This window comes from Paroedura picta, chromosome 6, assembly GCF_049243985.1.
Source record: "Paroedura picta isolate Pp20150507F chromosome 6, Ppicta_v3.0, whole genome shotgun sequence".
Taxonomy (NCBI): Eukaryota; Metazoa; Chordata; class Lepidosauria; order Squamata; family Gekkonidae; genus Paroedura; species Paroedura picta.
Window position 1 is genome coordinate 50378688 of NC_135374.1, and position 21597 is coordinate 50400284.

General features: G+C 40.0%; 1 protein-coding gene across 1 annotated transcript in view; it reads left to right on the plus strand.

Moving 5' to 3' along the window:
* Positions 1-1699: 1699 nt before the first annotated feature.
* Positions 1700-21597, plus strand: part of LOC143839827 (multidrug resistance-associated protein 1-like) — a 46389-nt gene continuing 26491 nt past the window's right edge. Inside the window, exons 1-11 of the mRNA XM_077342404.1 lie at positions 1700-1852; positions 5604-5665; positions 7949-8090; positions 9850-10004; positions 11633-11810; positions 13140-13394; positions 13768-13833; positions 16168-16305; positions 19058-19204; positions 19909-19993; positions 20102-20168. Of these exons, the coding sequence (XP_077198519.1) occupies positions 1787-1852; positions 5604-5665; positions 7949-8090; positions 9850-10004; positions 11633-11810; positions 13140-13394; positions 13768-13833; positions 16168-16305; positions 19058-19204; positions 19909-19993; positions 20102-20168 (1361 nt within the window). The 5' untranslated portion in view covers positions 1700-1786. The remainder of the gene's footprint in view (positions 1853-5603; positions 5666-7948; positions 8091-9849; positions 10005-11632; positions 11811-13139; positions 13395-13767; positions 13834-16167; positions 16306-19057; positions 19205-19908; positions 19994-20101; positions 20169-21597) is intronic.

Below are 21597 nucleotides of genomic sequence, written 5' to 3' on the forward strand. Positions count from 1 at the left end.
TATGCAGTTTCTTAAAACAGCAATAATACAAGGTATGATGAAAACTGACTGGGAAGAGTTCTAAGAGGATTTCCACAAACTGGGTGAGTGGGTGACAATGTGGCAAATGAAGCTCGGTGTCAGTAAGTGTAAGGTGATGCACAGTGGGACAAAATATCCCATCTGCAGGTATAAGCCAACTTCCTGTGAGAGTGAAAAAGATATTAGGGTCATGTGGATAACTCAAAAAAAGTGGCAATGCAGTGTGCTGGAGCAGTGAAAAGGGCAAATTCTCTGTTAGGGATTATTAGGGAAGGAATTGAGAATAAAATGTCAGATATTATGATGCCCCTGTATGTATCTGTGGTGCAACCTCATTTTGAATACTTCCTTGAGCCTGTAGCACTCCATTTGTCACTGCTCTCCAACAGGATGACAAGTCATTAACAAGCATCCTTTGAGTGTGATCTATCAACCAGTTATCAATCCACCTAATAGTAATAGGATCCATACCACATTTTACCAACTTGTCAACAAGAATATCATGTGGAACCTTATCAGAAGCTCTTTGTCACCTGTTACAATGTCACTTTCTTGTCACCAGTCCTACCAGGTCCTTACTTTTTTTCTTTCTTTGAACATAACTAAATTGCATTTAACATTTCTTAGACAAAGCTCATATTGAGCTTTAGCTTTTCTCTCCCTATGAGCATGGGTTATTTGTTTATATTCATCCTTGGAAATAAGCCCCTCCCTCCCATTTCTAAATAAGTCTTCTTTATTACTCAGATCTTTTGAAATCTGTTTATGGAACCACCCTGGCTTCTTTAGGCTCCTCCCATTTTTCTTAAGAGAATTGTTTGTGATTGTGCCTTCAGTATTTCACTTTTAAGAAATTCCCATCCCTCTTGATCTCCTTGAATTTTTCTGGTGATTGGATTCTACCCAGCATAAAGTTTGTTAAAATTAGCTTTCCTGTAGTCAAGCTTATGTGTTTGACCAGTTACAGGTTTTCTCTTTCCCAAGACTATACATTTCAAAATCACATGGTCATTACTACCCTGTGTGACCATGTTTGTGTGGTGCTAGCAAAGGGCTTCTGACATGAACCCCTCTGATCTAGGTAGGCTGTACTATATAAGAAGGCTGTGCTCCTATATTGTTTTACATGGGAAACCAGAACAGATAGCAAGCTCAGCATGTGTATGGCTGGTAACCTGGAGGGAAGGATGTAGAAACCTTCTGTGTAGCTTCTTCAACTACGGGTTCCAACATGTGCTACACCATTGGGAAACAATGTTCCTGGGATGAGTGTATATATTTTTTTCATCCCCACTTGTAAAAATTGCCCATCCAGAAATAAAGGAATTATAATTACTGAGTGCAGTTCACATCACATCACAACAATTCAAGGGGAAGAATGTTTTGGTTGTAGGATTAATCGGGCAAAACCAGATTTTAGTCTGACCTACCCCTCAGGCTCTTTCAGTGACATCCCTGCTCACCTCAAACGTGATTTTTTGTCTTTTTAAAGCATGGTCAAAATAATATACCGTTCAATTAGAGGGTGTGCTCCTGTTTCGAATATGCACCCGATTTCCCTTCTCACCGCCATCTGGCCATGCTAGCTGTGTTGTTGACACTGGCCCCAGGAGACCCGCCCCGATCTGCAGATGGGCGCTGGATTGGCTGGCCTTAGCCTTCAATCAGAGGCGCTCAGTCTGTTGATGCCACCTCCGCTTGCAGGTCAGTGCTTGAGCCGGAATCAGCGGGGCTATTCCGGTTTTCTCCAAGGAATTAAACAGATATGTTGGGTCCGTTGCCGGGAAGGAAGGAAGCGCTGTATCAGAGCCTGCGACCTTTCAGCCGAAAGGTAATTTGCACGGCGATTTGCTCCGGGTTTTGCATTGTTGGCGGGAAGCTGCTTTCTCCCATGACAAGTTGGGCAGGGAATCTGAAATGCTCAGAGATGAAAGATGCATGGCATTTTCTAAAAAGTCAACTGCCCAGAAGTTACTTTTCAACAGCTCCACGCGAACAGATTGAACGCTGACTGGGTAGCCGCCGTCTCTGAGTCAGAGACCTAACTGCACTCTGTGCACGTTCAGAGGCATTCTGGCTTTGTTTCATGTACGATGCTTGAGTGAGGCTGAAATGTGCTAAACCTATTTCCTGTCCCCAGAGAAAAGGAGATTAAACGAGATGAGCAGTTTTATTAATTCGGACCGCACGACTAGTTTCATGCCAGGTGGAACTTTGGGGAAATCTTGCTGCTGAAACGGGCAAACACAGATCTTGATTGGTTTGGACCTCTGGCCTAACAAGTGTAGACATGTCTGGGCAACATTTTTCAAGAACCTTCCTAGTTAGTGTGTGTATACTTTCTAAAATCTTTGTTATCCTTTTCCACCAAAAAACACGCAAACCCTCTTAACCATAAAGAGAGAGTTTTTATTATTGGAAGTTAATTTCTTATTTAATGTTGGTGGTGGGACTCAGGGCTTCAAGTCCAGCCCTTAGTCTAAGGTAAGGGGGATACATTTTGCACGGATCAGACATTCGGTTACCATTTTCACACATGGCATCAGTGTTTAATGTGATTTTATGAATGTCACTAGCAAAACTAGAAAGAAAATGAACAGCATTTTTAAACTGGAATATGTATTGTGCCTCTTCAATTCTTGAACTCTATCTTGCAAAAGCTGCTATTGACTCACAAATACTGAAGGTTCAGTTCCTACCGAGGTTGCCTGTTTGGTCTCTGACTACCCCTTTGTTTTTAATGGCTTGTTCTTATATGATGTTTTACATTTTAGAATATGATGATGTTTGAAAGGATTAGCCTAGTAATATCCTAAACAAATAAATAGATTTGTAATAAATCTTCACAGAAGGTGTAATTTTGCTTTGTATTATTCAGTTATTCTGATGCCAAGAGACAGTGGAATTATGTGATCTCTCAGAAGGCGTGCCAGGAACATGATATTCAGAAATAGTGGGGAAGGTGCTGCTCTAAAGTTGGAAAGTGCTTTACACATTCTAAAAGTAAACTTTGTTAGAACACATGACTTTAATTTGAATGTAAGGACATAAGAAGAGCCCTGCTAGATCAGATTAGCGGTCCATCTTGTCCAGCATTGTCTCACGCACTGACCAACAAATTCCTCTGAAAGGCCAACGACAGGGTGCTACCATTAAAATTTGTTTTTATCTATAATGAGAGTGGAGCCAGTTTTTTTCTGTTGCAGCTTCTGTAAATTACAGAAATTGGCTTACATCTGACAAACTATGGAATGAGCCTTCCTATTTTTCTCCCAAAAGCTACTGGTCCAACTCCCTGTGTCCTCCCTCAAGCTATTCCTGATGGGATTGGGGGGGGGGGGATAATTGCATCATGAAGAGGCATACCTTTCCCCTTGTGTGAGTTGGAAGTGCTTTCTCTGCCTACTGTTTTGAAATGTTGAAATGCCCAGTGTATTTTGAAAAAAGTTTTCAGAATTGAATATTGCACTCAGGGCATTCACATGCACAAAATGTTCGAGGGAATAAATTACTTTTTAGTCATAGTTTTATCTCCCTGGTAGTTGCACAACTTTGGGACTTGCACAATTGTGGGCATCTTCACACAAGATTTTTGTGGGAACAATAAAGTTCCTGGTATGATAAAGCCCTGAGGTATTTGCAATACTTTCTTTGGCGTAAGTTTCAGAGAATAAAGGTGAGGGCACTCTACTGTGGCAACTGGAATGGGGATGAGCATCCCATTGTGTCAGTCCCATTAGAAAATGCTTTGCAGATGGGGCACTGTAAATAGCTGAGAGAGGAGAATGCTTAGGTGTTCATGGCAGTCTGTTCACTATGTGACCAGTGTTGTCTTTAATCCATGTACTTTTAAAAATCCTTCACACCAAATTTGTTCGCTTTCAAAGCGTAAATGTATGTTGGGGTAGAAGCGGAATGCCAAAAGGGCGGAGAACAAAAAGGGATAGAGTGTTTAAATGAAGGTCTTCTCTGGTTCTTGGAAAGAAAGATAAATAGCAGTACAGAAAAAGAGACACCTGAAGAATCAGGAGATTTAGCACATCAGTACCTTACAGATTTCCAGAAGCCATCAACTACTTGTGGAAAATAATCTCTTATCAGGATGCTTCCAAATGGCTGGTATGTTTTTACTTGCCTTTTTAAATTCCAGTAATATACTAAAAACTAGATCATGCTTGCTTCAGTCATCCATTTGAGTTCTAGCAGTAATTGAACAGTTCTGATTACTATCGTGCACATCCAAATTGATCATAAAAATTAATAAATGAAAATTATTTTAGTTGGCTAAACCCCTTATATGGAAGCAAGAGAAGATGGTATCGTTCCAGTAGGCATGAGAACGTAAAAGCAGCACTGTTATATCAGCCTTTCTCCATGAATTTGTCCAACTCTTTTTGTCCAGCCATTGGGTTTCACCGGGCGAATGCCATAATATATTTTGTATAAAGAAGTTTCTTTTAAGTCAAATGCCAGTCCATTTCATGAATAAAGATTCTGATGTTATGCATGGGGACAATTGTTTTATGCACTGGCTCTGCATTGTTCATAACTTTATAAAACTTTATATGATCCCCCCTCCTTTCTGTCTTTTTTTCCAAACTAAAAATATTGCATCTTGTAACCTTGTAAAAAGTGATCACAATCCTTGACCTTTCTAGCTGCATTTTACTGTTAACTCTATGAATTAATCTTGAGGTTTCAAAAATACAACTGTTCATGGCCCTCTAAACATGGCTGTAACAATAGTTAATGCAAGGGCATTACAATCCTGGCAGCTGTATTTTCTATTCCTTTGCTAGTCTTTCCAAACATAAAATTTGGTTTATCTCAAGGGGCTTGGTTTATCTCAAGGGGCCCACTGGGCACTTTTGAAGTTCTGATATATGGTGGTGGTAGCAACCACAAAATGTATGCCCCTGGAGGCAGAACCAGCATCCAAATATCAGGGAGTCAGTTTATGCAAAAAAATCTAATTGTTACTCTTCAATGTTTCAGCAGAAACTCTGATTAACAGGATGTCTTTTAAAGCCCACATATTACTGAAAAATAATTTCTTGCAAATTCACAGGTTTCCTTCAGTCAGATAGTGAATATTGTTTTGCTTTCGTGGCAGCTGTTGAAGAAACAGTTTTTAAAAACCTGAACAGTCAGAGGCCTCGATGGGCAAAAGTCCCACTGGCTCCTATCACTCTATAAGAATACTTGGTAGTCCTCAAGAAATGTTGGAGACCTCTGATTTATCTACTGTGATCCCAAGATCTCTTGACTGGAATACTTTGTTGGATTGCAGTGGCATTGCAGTGCCTTGTTAGTTTTTAGTTCTGCAGTTATGTATGCATTCATGTTTGTTTATATGTAGCTGAGAAAATAGGATGTGGAAATCTATGTTCTTGTAGCATCAATATTTACGGTAGCATCAATATTTAAATAACATGCAAATCTATATATCTCACTTAACTTGAATATGATAACAAGATTGTGGACTTTGGTTTATTTCATATTTTGTTTATTTAATTGTTAAATACTGGAGAAGTAGAGCTAGTTTCTAATCTAGATTTTTTTCTGTTTATCTTTTTCTTCAGGAATGCAGCCCAGAAGGAAATGCTTCCTTTTTAAGCAAGATAACTTATTCCTGGTACAGCAGGTACAAATGCCTACATATGATGTTTTAAAATCCACAGCAGATATTAGCCGTCTTGTGTTCAACCTGAAGCTGAAAAGGCAGATGATTGCTTTAATCCTTGATTTATAATTTTTTTGTATATCAAAAATGCTTCCATCTAATGTTCTAGGGCTGGAATTTTGGATAAATTACTAGCAGTAGAAACAAGTCGCTCAGTACCCCTTGACATAACATCTTTCCCTCCGTATCTAAATGGTGGTTGATCAGCCTGTAAAAGAAAAGAAAATATAGAGAGTGCCTTCTATATAAAAGCAGAAAATATATCTCCCTCTCCATTAGTATTGCTAGACTGAACATATAACAGAAGAATAATTGTCATAATCCATACCCTTTCATAGAATCATAGAATTGGAAGGGACTTCATGGGTCATCTAGTCCAAACCCCTGTACTATGCAGGACACTCACATCCCAATCGCTCGTCTACTGTAACCTGCCACCCCTTTGCCTTCACAGAATCACCCTCTCCGTCAGAAGGCTATCTAGCCTCTGTTTAAAAATTTCCAAAGATGGAGAACCTACCACCTCCCAAGGAAGCCTGTTCCACTGAGAAACTGCTCTAACTGCCAGGAATTTCTTCCAGATGCTTAGATGGAATTTCTTTTTAATTAATTTCATCCCATTCATTCTGGTCTGTCCCTATGGGGCAAGAGAGAACAATTCTGCAACATCCTCCATATGGTACCCTTTAAAATACTTGAAGATGGTTATCAGATCCCCTCTCAGTCGTCTCCTCTCTAGGCTAAACAGACCAAGCTCCCCCAAACTTTCTTCATATGTCTTGGTCTCCAAACCCCTCACCATTTTTGTTGCCCTCCTCTGGACACGTTCCAGTTTGTCAACATCCCTCTTCACCTGGGGTGCCCAAAACTGAACACAGTACTCCAAGTGAGGCCGAACCAGTTTGTTAAAATGTTAGGTTGGCTGAATGTCACTTCCAGCTCTATAGCTAAAATGTCTGACCAGTGTTGAGTCTCAGATTAGATTGTGGTAGTTGTTTGTGTTAGACAATATTTAAATAAGTGAATCATGCCTACCTGCTTTCATTTCTCTTGGATTCAAAAGAGCCTTCTCTGGGGAAAAATCCTGCCTTATGAATTGAATGTTTAATCTTGTTAGCTGAGTTAGGTGCTCATGACCATTACTCACTGTTGTATAGTAAAGTCACATGATTAGAGATTATAAAAAAGGAAAGCTGTTGTGCCTATGAACTTTATTGTTAGTCTGAGAGTGAAGTCCATCTGATGCAAAGGGTTGCACAAACACCCTGTCTTGCAAGCTCTAATATTAGTCTCTCAGTTGTCAACATATTAGTTTGATGATTAGCTGTCTAACAAGATGTGCTGGGTCTGACCAGAAACTCTTCTTACAAACTCTCTGACTGCTTTGTTTGCTTTTTCTTCTGTCTTCTGGGAGTCTTGTGTTCTGCCTTAACTCCTTCTTTCTTCAGGCAGTAATCTCTTTTGTGGGGCTAGGTTCATATTCCATGTTCAGTTCTCTGACAGTCTGCAAATGTCAGTGGAGCAAAGGTTTGCAGATGTGGGTTTAAGAAGGGGGGGATTTCTTACTGCAAACTTCCCATACCATACAACATGTTGTTCTTGAGGATCACTCAGCAGTGGTATTTTAAGAGGTGCAGCCCTTTGCGGGACAAAAAGTAAAAGTTGCTTTTTCATTCATGGAAGTGGTGGATCCAACTTCATTACTTCTAGAGTTTTCTTACCCCTGGATCCTCCCTCAGGCTGTTATTCTCTCAGGATGCTGGCTGGGAGCCATCTCTTTTCTTCTTTCTTGACAGTCGTTATTCTCTTTTGTATGGTATTCCATCCTTCACTTTTGGACAGTCAGTGTTGGTTCTGAAAAGGTGCATATGGTCATTTTTAAGATGAAACTAAAAATACAGCTGTTATGGAAACTGGCAAGTGGACAAAGTTGCTTCAGTTCCTATACACATTTATATGTTTTATTTATGCCCTGGCCCAAGATTATTACACCCAGATAATATTGTCCCAGTCCCTAAGGCCCAAAGTAGATGTTACAATAATATGTGATCACCATGTGGACTTGGACAGCTGCTGTGAATTCCCTGTGGGGCTTATTCTGAAATGTTTCCTTCTCACTTTCCATCTTCCTGGAATGAAACTGGCTTGGGGGTGCTATTTGTCCTACGGGGGTGTGGCAGCACAGGCAAGTATGTAGAGTATTTCTGGCTTTCTATTATTTTGTATTTTCCCCCCTGTTAATAGAGTTATAACTTTGGGCTACAAGAAACCACTGGAAAGAGAAGATCTGTTTGAGCTAAATGAAAATGATTCATCCTACGTTGTATGTCCGGATTTTGAAAAGCAGTGGAGAAGGGAAATTTTAAGGTCAACCAAGGACATAAAGGTGATTCTGAGTGATACTAATTGCAGGTTATTTTTTCCCAAAGATAACCATGTGCATGTTTAGTTGTTAAACATTTAGATAGCCTTTGGAAAAATATGTTCTCCCTGTTCCCCGAATCTCTTGAAGAATTCCCGTGTGACCATGCATTAACCATATTTAGCTCTGTGCCTCCCCCCCCCTCCCAATCCTTATGTTGCAATGTTAGGTGATGCTTAGATGATGCCAAAATTTTATTACCTAAAAACCTTGTCTTCTTCCTTGGCAATGGTTCTACAAAGGTCCGTGGGAGCCAGATACTTTATTTCTTTCCTCAGTTGGCTGAAGAGTTGGAAAGTCTACCAATTTAAGACAGTTTTCATAGCACATTTCCACTGTATTATATACCTCAGCCAGTCCTCCTCCATACCTTCCCCCAAAGCCTAATTGTTCAATGCTTAGTTCAAATCAGCTAACTAGGTCACATGACATGCTAGTGGTTATCAATATGCACCATTACTCACCATCACTTGTATGAAATGCAACGTGAACTTTCATTTAAATATAGAGGATCCCACATGTGTGTATGTGAAAGTGTGATGGGGATGCATGTAAATTGTACAAGTGTGGATAGAGCTTATCACATAGGTCTTTTCTAACCAATAGAGGGGCATTTAGAGTTTTTGATCACAGTGTCTTTTGGGGGAACAGTAAGGCAATTTATAAAATTTAGAGAGGTTGTTTGAAAGAATATAATTTGAAATATACTCCTATGTGGATTACTCCAAAGATTTCTAGGGTCTTAGGCTGGGACATCTCTGCTGTTACATTGTTAAAGTTTTAAGAGATCAAGTCAAGAAGGATTTCTTTATGTTCATGTTTCCTACTAGCAGTGATTTTAAACTGGCAGTACTCAGGTGTATTTGGTGCTTAATAAATTCAGTGCAAGATCATCTTTTTTAATGTGAATCTGGCTACAGTACTTTTTTGTGATTTCTGTATAGAAGATGAAGCATTTTAAATTTGCATAGTGCCATTTAAAATGCTTTGGAACAAAATCTGAAAAGATCAGTCTTCAACATGGGCAGTTTTTAACCCATTTAAGTATGGGTTATGTGTTTTATTTTTGTTTAAGATAAGATTTATACACTATACCCACAGATGGATATCTGGCAGTTCCAGAGAAAGGTATAAAACACACTATCTCACTTCCTATTGGCATGTACATTCTAAGCATCACATAGATTTGTTAAAGTAAATAAGCCTTGGTGTAGCAAAGCAATAAATGAACATTAATCAGCTTTGACAAATGAATCGTTATAGGTAAATAAGCCGTCAAAGTGAACCTCATACTTACCACATCAGGATCATGTGTTTAGTATGTACATAGTATTAACATACTAAATGAATATATTTTGTGTTGTGTTTGGCACTACATGCACATCTCTTGTGATTTGGTAGTAGACATGCAGTACAACCTTATGCAGACTTATTCCAGTCTTGGCCCAGTGGCTTCTGCATGTAAGTGGAAAAATTGGAGTAACTGCGTAAGTTTATACTTAACTCTTGTTCAGTTCCTAGTACATTTATTATATTTAGACATATTCTAGAAGTCAGTGGGACTGTGTGTTTTTGTGCTGTGCAAAGAAAAAAGCTTACAGAATTATTTTAAAATGCCCCAGTATGTCTTGATATACAATATATATGAATCTTTTAAGCTAGGGTTATTTTTTTTGTTATTGTGGATTCATGAAAAGCAACATTTCTCCTATCTCATATGCAGGTGCCTGTATATAAAGATGTAACAAGGAAAGGAGTTTTACAGAAAGCATCTCTATTGTCACCACTGTGGCAAACATTTAAAGTTGCATTGATCAAGGTTACTATTCTGAAAGTTGCAGCTGATTTTTTCTCTTTTCTGAGTCCACAGATTATGAAGTAAGTTGATAAATGATAAATATGCTTATTTGGCTTGACAGTAGTCTTAAAGATAGATATTCCAGTACTCTAGACTTTGAATGTAGTTTTTCTGTTATATGGCTGCATTTGTGCTAAATTTCACAAATAGCTTTACATGCTGAAGACTTAATAGGTTCTTGGTTCGTGATAAGTGTATGCAATATCAGCCACGTTGCAGCCAGTTTGTGGATTACCAGACATGGAAACAGATTCTACCCGCTGTTGAAGATAAATTTTTCCAAAGGGTCCATATTTATAGTGACAGAGTTCCTGTGTTTCAGGATACTGATATATTACTCTTAACCTAATGCATTACTGACTTTAAGTAGTATGACTATTTAGCGATCAGATACTATTTGATTTATAAGAAGTAATTTTCTAATTGTGCCTGCTGCAATTAATACATTTCAAACTTTCATTAACTACAGGCAGAATTTTGGATAGCTCTGCTGTCATCAGGGAAGGTAGCCATCCCAATATGTTTAAGATGTATTGAGTTCCAGAGGGTGGCCATGCTGGTCTGTAATACCGTAGTCAGGTTTTAGCATAGTAGTACCTTGGAGACCAACAAGAGTATCAGGGCACAAGTCATAGTCCCCCTCATCAGACATCTATATGATCAGAAATATTGAGTCAACCTGGAGTTCTCATCTTGTACACTGCTGGCATTTTGAGCTCAGCTTAATAAGGTAGGCTTGTAAGTTAATTGTTTGAAGAACAGTAGGTTAGCATGTAGGTGGTTACTGTATTGCTTTGGCTTGCTTCTCTACAACAGTGAATGTGAATGGAACTATTAAATATAGGCCTATGGCTGTCCCTTTCTGCAGCCTATAGGGGCTAGGATATACATAGTGTCCACTAGATGCCAGATAGGTACTGGCATCTCCAGCCAACTTGCTACACATGTGTTTTCTTCTATTACAGTGTGGCTTTCTGATTCTATGTTATGGGCAGAGGCTAGGCCTGTTTACTTGCTGGGAGGCTTTGCTGAATCTCAGTATGGTCTGTGTATTTGTTTGTTTCTTACATTTATATACTGCTCCCTATTGTGGTTCATAGAACATAGGGATAAGTACACTATAAACCAGTAACATTAAGTAAAACACATGTCCACGGATGCCTAGATCATGCCTAGATCAGGAAAAATGTTCATTTGAGGACTGAGGCTCTAGTTTAGTATAATGGGTTGAAAATTATTTGAGCTGACAAAAGACATTAAGAATAAGAAAAAGAAAGGTGCTGTAACTGCAGCTGCTGCAACTGAGTGTATGTTTTGCAGTCCGTCTCCTGAGTCCTGATGGCATGGGATGGAATGGATCAGGGTCTGAACAAGCCTGTTCTGCACACAAAATATTTTGGAAGCCATCCTTTAATTATAAACCGGCTTTAATTTCTAGGCAACATTTAGTTGAAATAGAAGTGACATTTGATTTAGTGCAAACCGGAGATCTGTGCTTGATTTAATATCATTAGCATATGCTTCCTTTATGCGAGCAGCATCAAGGTAAGAGGGTCCTGCTTGCTTGCGAATGGTTTGCATAAAAGGATGAGTATTGATTCAGCAAACTTTAGTGTGGGTTTTTAAAGATCCTCTTCTTAATTTGCAGAGAAATGATTGATCTCTGTGAGCATCATTCTGGCTCGTATTGGAATGGTTATGGGTATGCAGTTGCCCTTCTTATTGTGCTTGTCCTGCAAACACTTATCCAACAGGCTTTCCAACGTCTCAACTTGCTTACCGCAGTCAAAATTAAGACCTCAATGGTAGGCCTTTTATATAAAAAGGTAATTGCTTCTCTCTGTTCACCCTATATACCCTTTTTCAACAGTACTATGGAGCTCTTGCATCCATCAGTTGTGTTTGTGTGTACAATGAAGCACAGTCTTTAACTAGATGTGAGATCTTTCACTGTTGTATTCAGGCCCTGTTATTGGCTAGTATGGATACAAATCTACCTCTATTAATCCTGATTAAGAGTTGGATCTAGACTAAATTGTCCGTTAACACCGACAATCCTAACTTTGTGCTGAAATTCTGTAGAAGTCATTCCTCAGGGTCTCCTAGAGATCAGTGGGCTGCACTGGGAACGGGAGGCAGGAAACTTCTGGATCTCTCCTGAAAGCTCTGATTTAAAACACCAGTTCCTTATTAAAATCAGTGCAACTACTTTTCAAATAAATTAATTGAAATACATAATTCACAGAAATCTTAACACGGATAGAAATCTATGTATGGATTTCAGTTACAGGATTTGAGCTATATTACAGTTTGTGTTGTAAAACAACTACACTAATTTCAGATTAATTTGGAAAAGAAAAAAGTTGAAATACTACGACTTAACGAAGGGCTAAGATCCAGATGCTTATATTAGACACGAAAGCATGTGTCTTTATAGGATTGCCAACAGGCTTGGAGAAAAAAACTGTGCTGTCTATTTAATAGAAGCTTCATGCGTGGAGACGGGCAGTTGCAGCTTTTCATGGCACAGATGTAAATAACATCATCTGGAAAATACCATCTCATTAAGGACATGTTTGATTTGACAATCTCAGCTTTTTGGTTGAGGCCATGTTGGATTAGAAGGTAGTTTTAAAGGGTTTGTTTCCGTATGAAATACTGAATTTAAGCAAGTTTTTTGAGATGGTTTCAGTGCCTGATTTCTCCTATTATGGACAATATAAGTCAATTTAAAAACAAAACAAGTCAGAAAATAGCAAGCTGATGATCTGGTGGGGTTTCTAGGTGTACACAGGCTTTCTCGTAATTCAATGATGAATAAAGTTCTGCGCCTGTAAAGAACAAATTTGTTGCATTGTCTGTGTGTTTCAGAATTTCCCATTAATCCTTCCCAACAATTTGTAAGTCCATCCAGTCTTACTTTAAAGATTAACACAATTGATTGCACCTTAAACTTTCATCAGTCAGACTTCATGTTCTCAAATGTATGTCGTGCAAGATTAAATTGTGTTAGTCTTTAAGGGGCCATTGGAATTATGTTTTATTTTTCTTCAGCAGAGTAATGTAATTCCAATGGTTACACATCAAAACTACAGTGCTGTGGTAGAGTATGCTTGAAAATTATTCAATTTATCCACTTTCTTCCTTGGGTGCAGGCCTTGAATTTGTCTAGTTCTTCGCGACAAAAATATACAACAGGTGAAATAGTTAACTTGATGTCATCAGATGTCCAGCAGCTTATGGAGCTGACGGTCAATCTCAACCTCTTATGGTCAGCGCCTTTTCAGATTCTGCTGGCCATCATCTTCCTTTGGCAGGAACTGGGCCCCTCTGTTCTAGCAGGTGTTGGAATGCTGCTTTTGGTTGTACCGATAAATGTTTATGTAGCTGCCAAAGTGAAGCAATTCAAGGTAAGGAATTTCAGTAACAAGTTGCTACATTACAGGAAGGAATTCATTTTAATTAAAAGATAATTGCTAAACCCTGTCTTCGTTTATAACGGCTGTAGAAGTTTTTTTAAAAAAAATGGGGGGGGGATCTTGCTCCAGAGAACTATGAGTGAAGCTTCACTTGCAGAATGGATCTCTGCCACTTCCCGGTTCTTCTGTAGACCCTCGTGCTCAGAAATGCTGGTTGGAGTTCCTGGTAGGGAAGTGCCATGGGTAGGATGCAAGAAAGAGTCAGTGGACATTGTTTGAACAAGTTGGGTGGGAGATTATATTAATCAGTGATGGAATATTTGGGTTCTCTGATTTAAAAAATGCAACTTACTTTTTTAACCAGAAAAGTCAATCGAAGAACACTGATCAACGAGTTAAACTCTTAAATGAAATCTTGCATGGCATAAAGGTAAGATGAATAACTCATTAATGTCTATGGTTGTTCAAGGAGGTATTTAGAGACAGAATATGCACTCTTCAAAAATTATATAGCTGAGTATTTTTTGTCTAAGGAACCCAATCTCATTTTATGCTATATGGGACTTACAGTATTTTCCATAGATGTCTTCTACAGCTTGCACATTTCTCATAATGAGACTAAACTCTATTTACACTACTGCTTTCTTTTCATTTTTAGAAAGACCACAGTTGGTCAGTTGGTCAAATCTAGATAGTGGGTCAGATCTAGTCAGCTTTTTTATGCAGTCTCTCCCAGCCTCTCCCAATTATCCTTTCTGCAGCCTCTGTCTCACATGGCTTTTGTATGTGCAACTTCCATGATCCCAAACATAGCCTTTTTTATTGTTCAAAAGCTAGTTGGAGCCCACCCAGTATCTTTAAACGAAATATTTTTACACACACCTCCTGGAACCACAGCCAGTTTGGTGTAGTGGTTAGGAGTGTGGACTTCTAATCTGGCAAGCAGGGTTCGATTCTGCACTCACCCACATGGAGCCAGCTGGGTGACCTTGGGCTTACCACAGCACTGATAAAACTGTCGTGACTGAGCAGTGATATCAGGGCTCTCTCAGCCTCACCCACCTCACAGCGTGTCTGTTGTGGGGAGAGGAAAGGGAAGGTGACTGTAAGCCACTTTGAGCCTCCTTCGGGTAGAGAAAAGCGGCATATAAGAACCAACTCTTCTTCTTCTTCTATTTTAAAATGTTGGTAAATACATTAACAAGTCTCCAGCATCAATGATAGTAGCCATGAAAAAATTAAAATCATAAAGCATCAGAGGACCTATTTTGGTACTCCTTGCATGTAACCAGAAAAGCAGTAAGCCTTATGCAAGTCTTCTTGTAAAAGGGAATGAACACATGAAGCTATCTTATACCAAATCAGACTGCTAATGCCGGAAGGATAGTATTATTTCCTCTGGCTGACTTTGGCTCTCCAGGGTCACAGACTGAGGTCCTCCGTGTCCCTTATAACCTGATTATTTTACCTGGAGTTGTGAGAGACTGAAAGTGTAAGAGAGAGAACCTGTAAAGCAGATTCTCTACCACTGAATCCCAGCTCTTCCCCCAACCTTTGGAAACTTGATAAGTTCCAATAAAGTCATTGTTGCATGAGTAGCTTGGGGTGGATTTAAGAAACAACAGTTTTTGAAATTATTGCTAGATCTCATGGTATTTGTACTTTTTCTGGGTAATTTAAACTTTTTCTAGAAGGATCTAGGGTGGACATTTGGAAATGGGCTCAGATACCCACAGAGTATTGGTTCGGATGTAAATGAACTTTATCCTGTGTGCCTATGCGCCCTATCATGTGCCCTAGTTCAGTAAGTTATTTCCACTTTAGTGTGAATTATTGTATGCTCTTAAATCCTATTCAATTCTGAGCACTAGGGAAAGTGGAAATGATAGTTTTCTGGTTTAGATACAACAGCAACTATGGCAACTGAAGTGAAAGTAAATAATCAGATCCGAGTGTGCAAATGGAGGAAATGCACAAATGTTTTTCACATGGTGCTGAAGCTTGGTTTGGCATTACATCTGAGCCAGACCAGTGATAATAAGCATAAAACTGTTTAATATATATTCACAGAAGGCCAGAAACTCCCATGTAGTTAGAAAGATTGGCTGTGATTCAGTGATGCCCAGGATCAAAAGAAACCACGCAACTTGTTCTGTGCTCCCAAGGCTTATGTTTCTTAAGCAGCAATTTCCCCTATGCCACATGACATGGCTTTTGCAACTAAGGAGTCTTTAAGGCTTGTTTGTTGCATGGTATGAGAATCTGCTGTTTTAGTTTTGTGCTTTAATTTAGTTTTTTTAAATCACAAAACTCATTAATTACAGCCAAGCGCTTTGGGGCACCTTAAGGAACTCTTTGTGTCATAGCCAGAGTATGCAGTCTGTTCCCTTGAGTAGCCGACCAGAATGAAAATCCATGTCCTGAAACAGCCACATATTGCAGTAGTGGTTGAACTAGCAGGTTGCAAATGTGAGTTTTGTGAAGCCTTTTGACTTGCTAGGGGATGGAAGGCTGCTGGATCAGAGGCCAGAAGACAAAGGTCCCAGCCATGATGGAACATGGAGAAATGGCAGGGGCCACAGAGAGCGCAAGAAGAAGGTTCTTTCGGTTCTTGAGAGGAATTGTTGAACAATTTCTGACCACAGCCAGCCATTGGGATATAGTTATATTTAGAAATAGTACAACAGTACAAATGCTTAAAACAAGCATCTTCAAGTGTTGTACAAAAGGTTATATTTGACACTTTGTCTTACTTCCTGTTTAGATTCTAAAGCTGTATGCATGGGAACCTTCATATCAGAAAAAAATTATGAACATTCGTGAAAGTGAAATATCTGTTTTGAGATCATCTGGATACCTCACAACATTTTCTATGCTGACACTGACATGTATTCCATTCCTGGTGCGTGTGTGAACATGATAAGATTCTGTAGTACAGTGGGTCCTACTCTGCACTGAATAAAGGATAACCTAGTATTAAAGGATAAAGGATAACTTTGCCAGTGTGGGGAATTGACTATACATACCTTGGCTTGTGTTTTCTAAACAAAACACATACCACCTAGTAAACTAAATTGTAAAATTAGAATAAACACCAAATATGTATGTATGTATGTATGTATATATGTATATATATATATGTATGTATGTATGTATTTATTTATTTATTTATTTATAGTCTGCTTTCTTCAAGGCATATTAGACCATGTAAATCAATGCAATCCAAAGAAAGGGACATGTAATAAGCATTGCTCTAGGACATGGAATGCAGAAATCAGAAACAGCTGAAACAAAGCATAAGTTGAAACAAAGCATAGGATGACACATTAAAGTATGCATAATAGGATCACATAACAGACAATGCCTGTTAGTATTGTCCATAGTCCCTATCTCTGAACCATTCTGTTACAGTACATCTTTATTACCTTTGTAATAAATGCCTCCTTAATAATTCATTAGGACAGTGGGAGCCTTTCTGCCCATACCAGGCAGGCCTTTCCATAAGGCTGGGTCACAACAGAGAATATTGCTGTACAGGCATTTGTTGATTTTGTCCATTAGCAGGATGGCACCTATAGAAGATGTTTGAAAGCTGTTTTGGTGGAGCATACAAGACAACTGGCTCAAGAGGGGTGGTACATAAAGAAATAAAAATAATAGGAGAAGGAGTCCTGCAGACATGAGGGACTATGGCCGCGAAAGTCTTTGTATGTGATAGCCAGTACTTCAATCTGAGCCTGATAGTAGATGAGCAGGCAGTGAAGAAAGTGTTTTTTACACTGGCATCAACTTGCTTCTTCAACAGTCATGTTGGATCCCATGTAACTCTTAGGTTCTTGACTGAGTCAGCAAGGATCATCTGAGCCCCATCAAAAGTGTGGGGAATACCATGTCCTTCAATATCTCTGCCTTCTCAACCAGCATTTGTGTCTTTCCAGGATTTAGTTTCAAATTTGTCATTCTTGGCCATTTAACCATAACAGCCAAGAAGCTATTCAGGGCCCCTGCTGTGTCACCAGGAGATTTGGATAAGGAGCTATAGAGTCAGCAACCTTCAAATGATGAATGATTTATCCTGTGGGTATTGAATAGAGATAGAAGAGCATGGGGGATACGAAGGTGCCTTTTTGAACCCCAAAGGGTAGTGGTTCTTCTACACAGACGATAACTGGTCTCTAATGATAATTCTTTGAATCCAGTCTATGAGGAATGATTTTAATCAGTCTAATGCATATCCCCTGAAATCTACTTCTGCAATAAGATAGTATGGTCTACTGTATCAAAGGCTGCAAATAAATCCAAGAGGATCAATAAAGAGGAATGCCCCTGTCTACAGTTAGATGGAGTTCATCAACTAAGGCCAGCAGGGCTGTCCTATATCCATGGCTGAAGATAAATTGAAAAGGGTCCAGAGTAGATGAGTTATCCACAATACTTGGGATTTCAGTTCTAGCAATATGGAAAGATGTTTTAGGTGAGGAGAGCAAAGAATGAAGATTGGCTGCGTGGAGTTTTTTTGGGGGGTGGGAGGAAAACAAAATTTATTAGAAGGTTAGCTGTATTGCATTTTATTCTAATGTACTGTAGGCTGAAATTTGTAACATTTAAAACATGTCCAGTTTCAGCACAACAGTACTGCCAAATTGTACATGATGGCTTCAGCTGCAGATCAACCAGAATTCTTTGCTTTATCATTGCAAATGGAGCCGAGACATGTATCACTTGCAAACTCATCTTTTTTTCTGTAAATTCGAAACTCTTAATTAAACTTAATTAGACTTAAATTAATTAAGCTTAGTTAATTAAACTTAAATGAAAGGTCCCTCTACTTTACCTAATTTTATAGCAGATCAAGAAAGGAAGGGTGCAGCCTGAGGATATCCTTGGACAGAAACCTTTTCCCTCTCCTCTGCAGCCCCACACACCACTCAGGAGTTGTTGCATGTCATTCTCAGACACCTTTAAACACAGCATTAAGAAGCTTTGCGTGCTCAGTGGGATCTCTTTTTTTCTCTTGTGAGCCCAGGAAGCCCCACTGGAGACAAACCTCTTGCCATGCTGTGCTAAAGACATATGAGAACATGGGAAAGCATATTAGATTTAGAGAGCCAGTCTGGTATAGCGGCTAAGAGGGGCAGCCTCTAAGCTGGAGAACTGGGTTTTATTCCCACATTCCTCCAAATGTAGTCAGCTAGGTGACCTTAGGCCAGTCACAGTTCTCTCCGTGTTCTCTCAAGCCTTACCTACCTCACACGGTGTCTGTTATGGTGAGGGGAAGGGTAGGTGTTTGAAAGCCGCTTTGAGAGGATGGGTAGGTGTTTGTAAGTTGCTTTGAGACTCCTTCAGGTCGCAGAAAGGGGTACAAAAACTGAACTCTTCTTCTTAGACGATCAAGAGTGTAAGAGAGGACAAGGTCGAAGCTGCTTCCCATGCCTCCAAAAGAATGTGTTACCTAGTATCACTGTCTCACTTAATTGCAGAGCCAGCCATGAAGTTATTCTACCACAAAATCTTGTTTTGAACAGCTGTTTTGTTTTAGTGTTAGTAATGTGGTTGATAGGGACATAGATAAGCTCATTTCAGGTTAGTACTACTAAAAGTCTATGAGATGAAGGGGAACAAACCAGTCCTTTGCTTGTTTTTTTTCCTCTTAGGTTTCTTTGGCTACCTTTGGAGTCTATTTTCTGTTGGATGAAAAAAACGTTTTAACTGCTGCCAAAGTTTTTACCTCTATCTCGTTGTTTAATATTTTACGACTTCCTTTGTTTGACTTGCCTACGGTGATTTCTGCCATAGCTCAGGTAACTATAAATCAGGCTGGCAAAAGAAAAGGCTTGGCAATCTTGAATACTATGCAAATTTTCATATCTTACTTTGTTTTGAAGTATATTGGGCAAAATCAGGGATTTGAACCTGCTTTGAGGATAATGTGGGGAAGAACAAAAGACAGCTTTCCGGCTATAGGCCGGAAGGCCATTTGTGTCTGGGTAGAAGTGTGTGTGTGGGGGGGGGGGTAAGGATGATTTGGAGCAGTTGGGCCAAGCACAGACTGTTAGCCAGTCAGCTCTCAAGCAGCTTCCTGAAGCTGGTCCCAGAGGTATGCCTATCGTAGAATAGGTGGGGCACACAGAACTGTAGGCTGCAGACTTGTGCTGGCACAGAGAACATACTGAAAGGTTGAAGAGGCTGAAGAGATGCTTAGCATTCAGCAACTTTCTCTTAACAAATCCCACCCTCCCATGGTGGGTGCTTTCGGGGTCACAAAGACAGAGTGTTTCCTGAAAAATAGTCCTTCCCCAATCAAATATAAAGCAGGCAGTGGAGGGGGTGGATAATGTTCTTATATTTAAGGTAAAACAAGCATATGTAGGTGAGGGGAGGTGGATTATTTTATGCCTAGGCCTCTTCAGTGTAATAAAGATGCTTTGCCTTGGGGAGATGGATTGAGTAAATATGTGAAAGCGACAGACCACTGTAAAACATTGTATTCAAAAATATTTTACAGGCTAAGGTTTCTCTGAGTCGTTTAGAGAATTTTCTGTCTTCTGAAGACTTGGATCCCCAAAACATCAACACAGATTATACAGGAAGTAAGCTTTCAAAATAGTTAATCTTTCCAGTTTTATTGATAACTATTGGGAATTGGGCTGAAAAGGCTGCATTTGTTAACTTCTATTGTTTTGTTTCTGGACTTGAAGAGCATGCAGTTAGATTTGTTAATGCCTCTTTCCACTGGACGAAGATTGGAACCCCATCCTTACATAAGTAAGAAACAAACTATATTTACAATATAATGTGAGATGTTAAGCAATATCCTGAGTTGAATACTCAAGAGGAAAGGCTGTAGTTTGATTAATCCTGGTTGAAAAGAGAAGTAATTCTGTAAAGGCCAAATCATGAGATCCACAAGAAGGCAAATTTCCAAGTGGTGGCTAGAGATGAACACAAGCCGAGAAGACCTTCTTCAAGGTTTGGGACGTGTCCAGAACCTAGCTGCTCTGCCAAAATGAACCTAGAGACTTCAGATTTGTAGGACATCTCCAGTTGACACTCCTCTTTCTGTCCACTATGGTGAAGATTGGACTGAGGATGGGGGGCTTGAGTTACAGATGCCTAAACCAGGTACTCCCAGGAAACTGCTTTTCAGGGAGATTGTAGGTTCAGGAGTGTACAGCATGGGATCTGTGTGAAGTAGAAGCATCAAACTCATGGCAGACCTCCCCTACATGCCCACTTAGTTATGTGTGATTTTGACTTGTGGGATCCAAGTTATGGACACTCCAACAAGGTGTCCCCAGGAATGTGCTTTTCAGGGAGATGTCAGGCATGGGTTCAGGAATGTATAGCTTTGTGAGCTAGAGATATTAAACTCACAGCAGACATCCCCAGGATGCCCCGTGTATACCCTGACTTGAGAGTCTTAAGTTATAGCCCACCCAAGAATGCGCCCCACAGGAAAGTACTTTCTGGGAAAACGTTTTCAAGTGTGGGTTGTGGGCCATAGAATGGACAGGATGGACCCTATGTGACCTAGTAGAGGGAAAGCACCAAGCTTGCATAGGACATCTCTGAGATGGACCCCCCTCCCACTTAAAAGCATGCAGGAGAGAAGTGTTGCAGGCACTGTTGGGGATGGATATGTCCCTGGCTAAGCTCATTCTCGCTTCAACAACCAGATGATTGCTGGGCCAACCCTGAACCCTGGCCTGGGAGCCAGCCACATAGGAAGTGGCTGTACATCATAGTACATCATAGTACAAGGCTGGGCCAACCCTGAGCCAGCCACATAGGAAGTGGCTGTACATCATAGTACATCATAGTACAAGGCTGGGCCAACCCTCCTGTTCTGCCTGGGAGCCTGCATGATTGCAGGTGGCTGCATCCTTATGAGGATGGACAATGTGATAACATAACTGGGCCGCCACTCCCAGAGTGCCACCTTCACAAAGAGTGGCAGCATTTCCCTGGGTTCTCCTACCATGGTCAAGGTGATTACTGGGTCGGTCCAACCTTCCTGCCCTGCCTGGGAGCCACCCACCCAATGTATAACCAGTGTCCCATTCCCTTTTATCGGTGCTCCCCAACATCAGATGAAGACTGTGCACCAGGCAAATAATGTCCTTGAAGTGTAGCTCTCTTGCTGCTGTCTGTGTTGTTTGCCACTGTGTGGACTACATCCATCCTCTGTGCATGG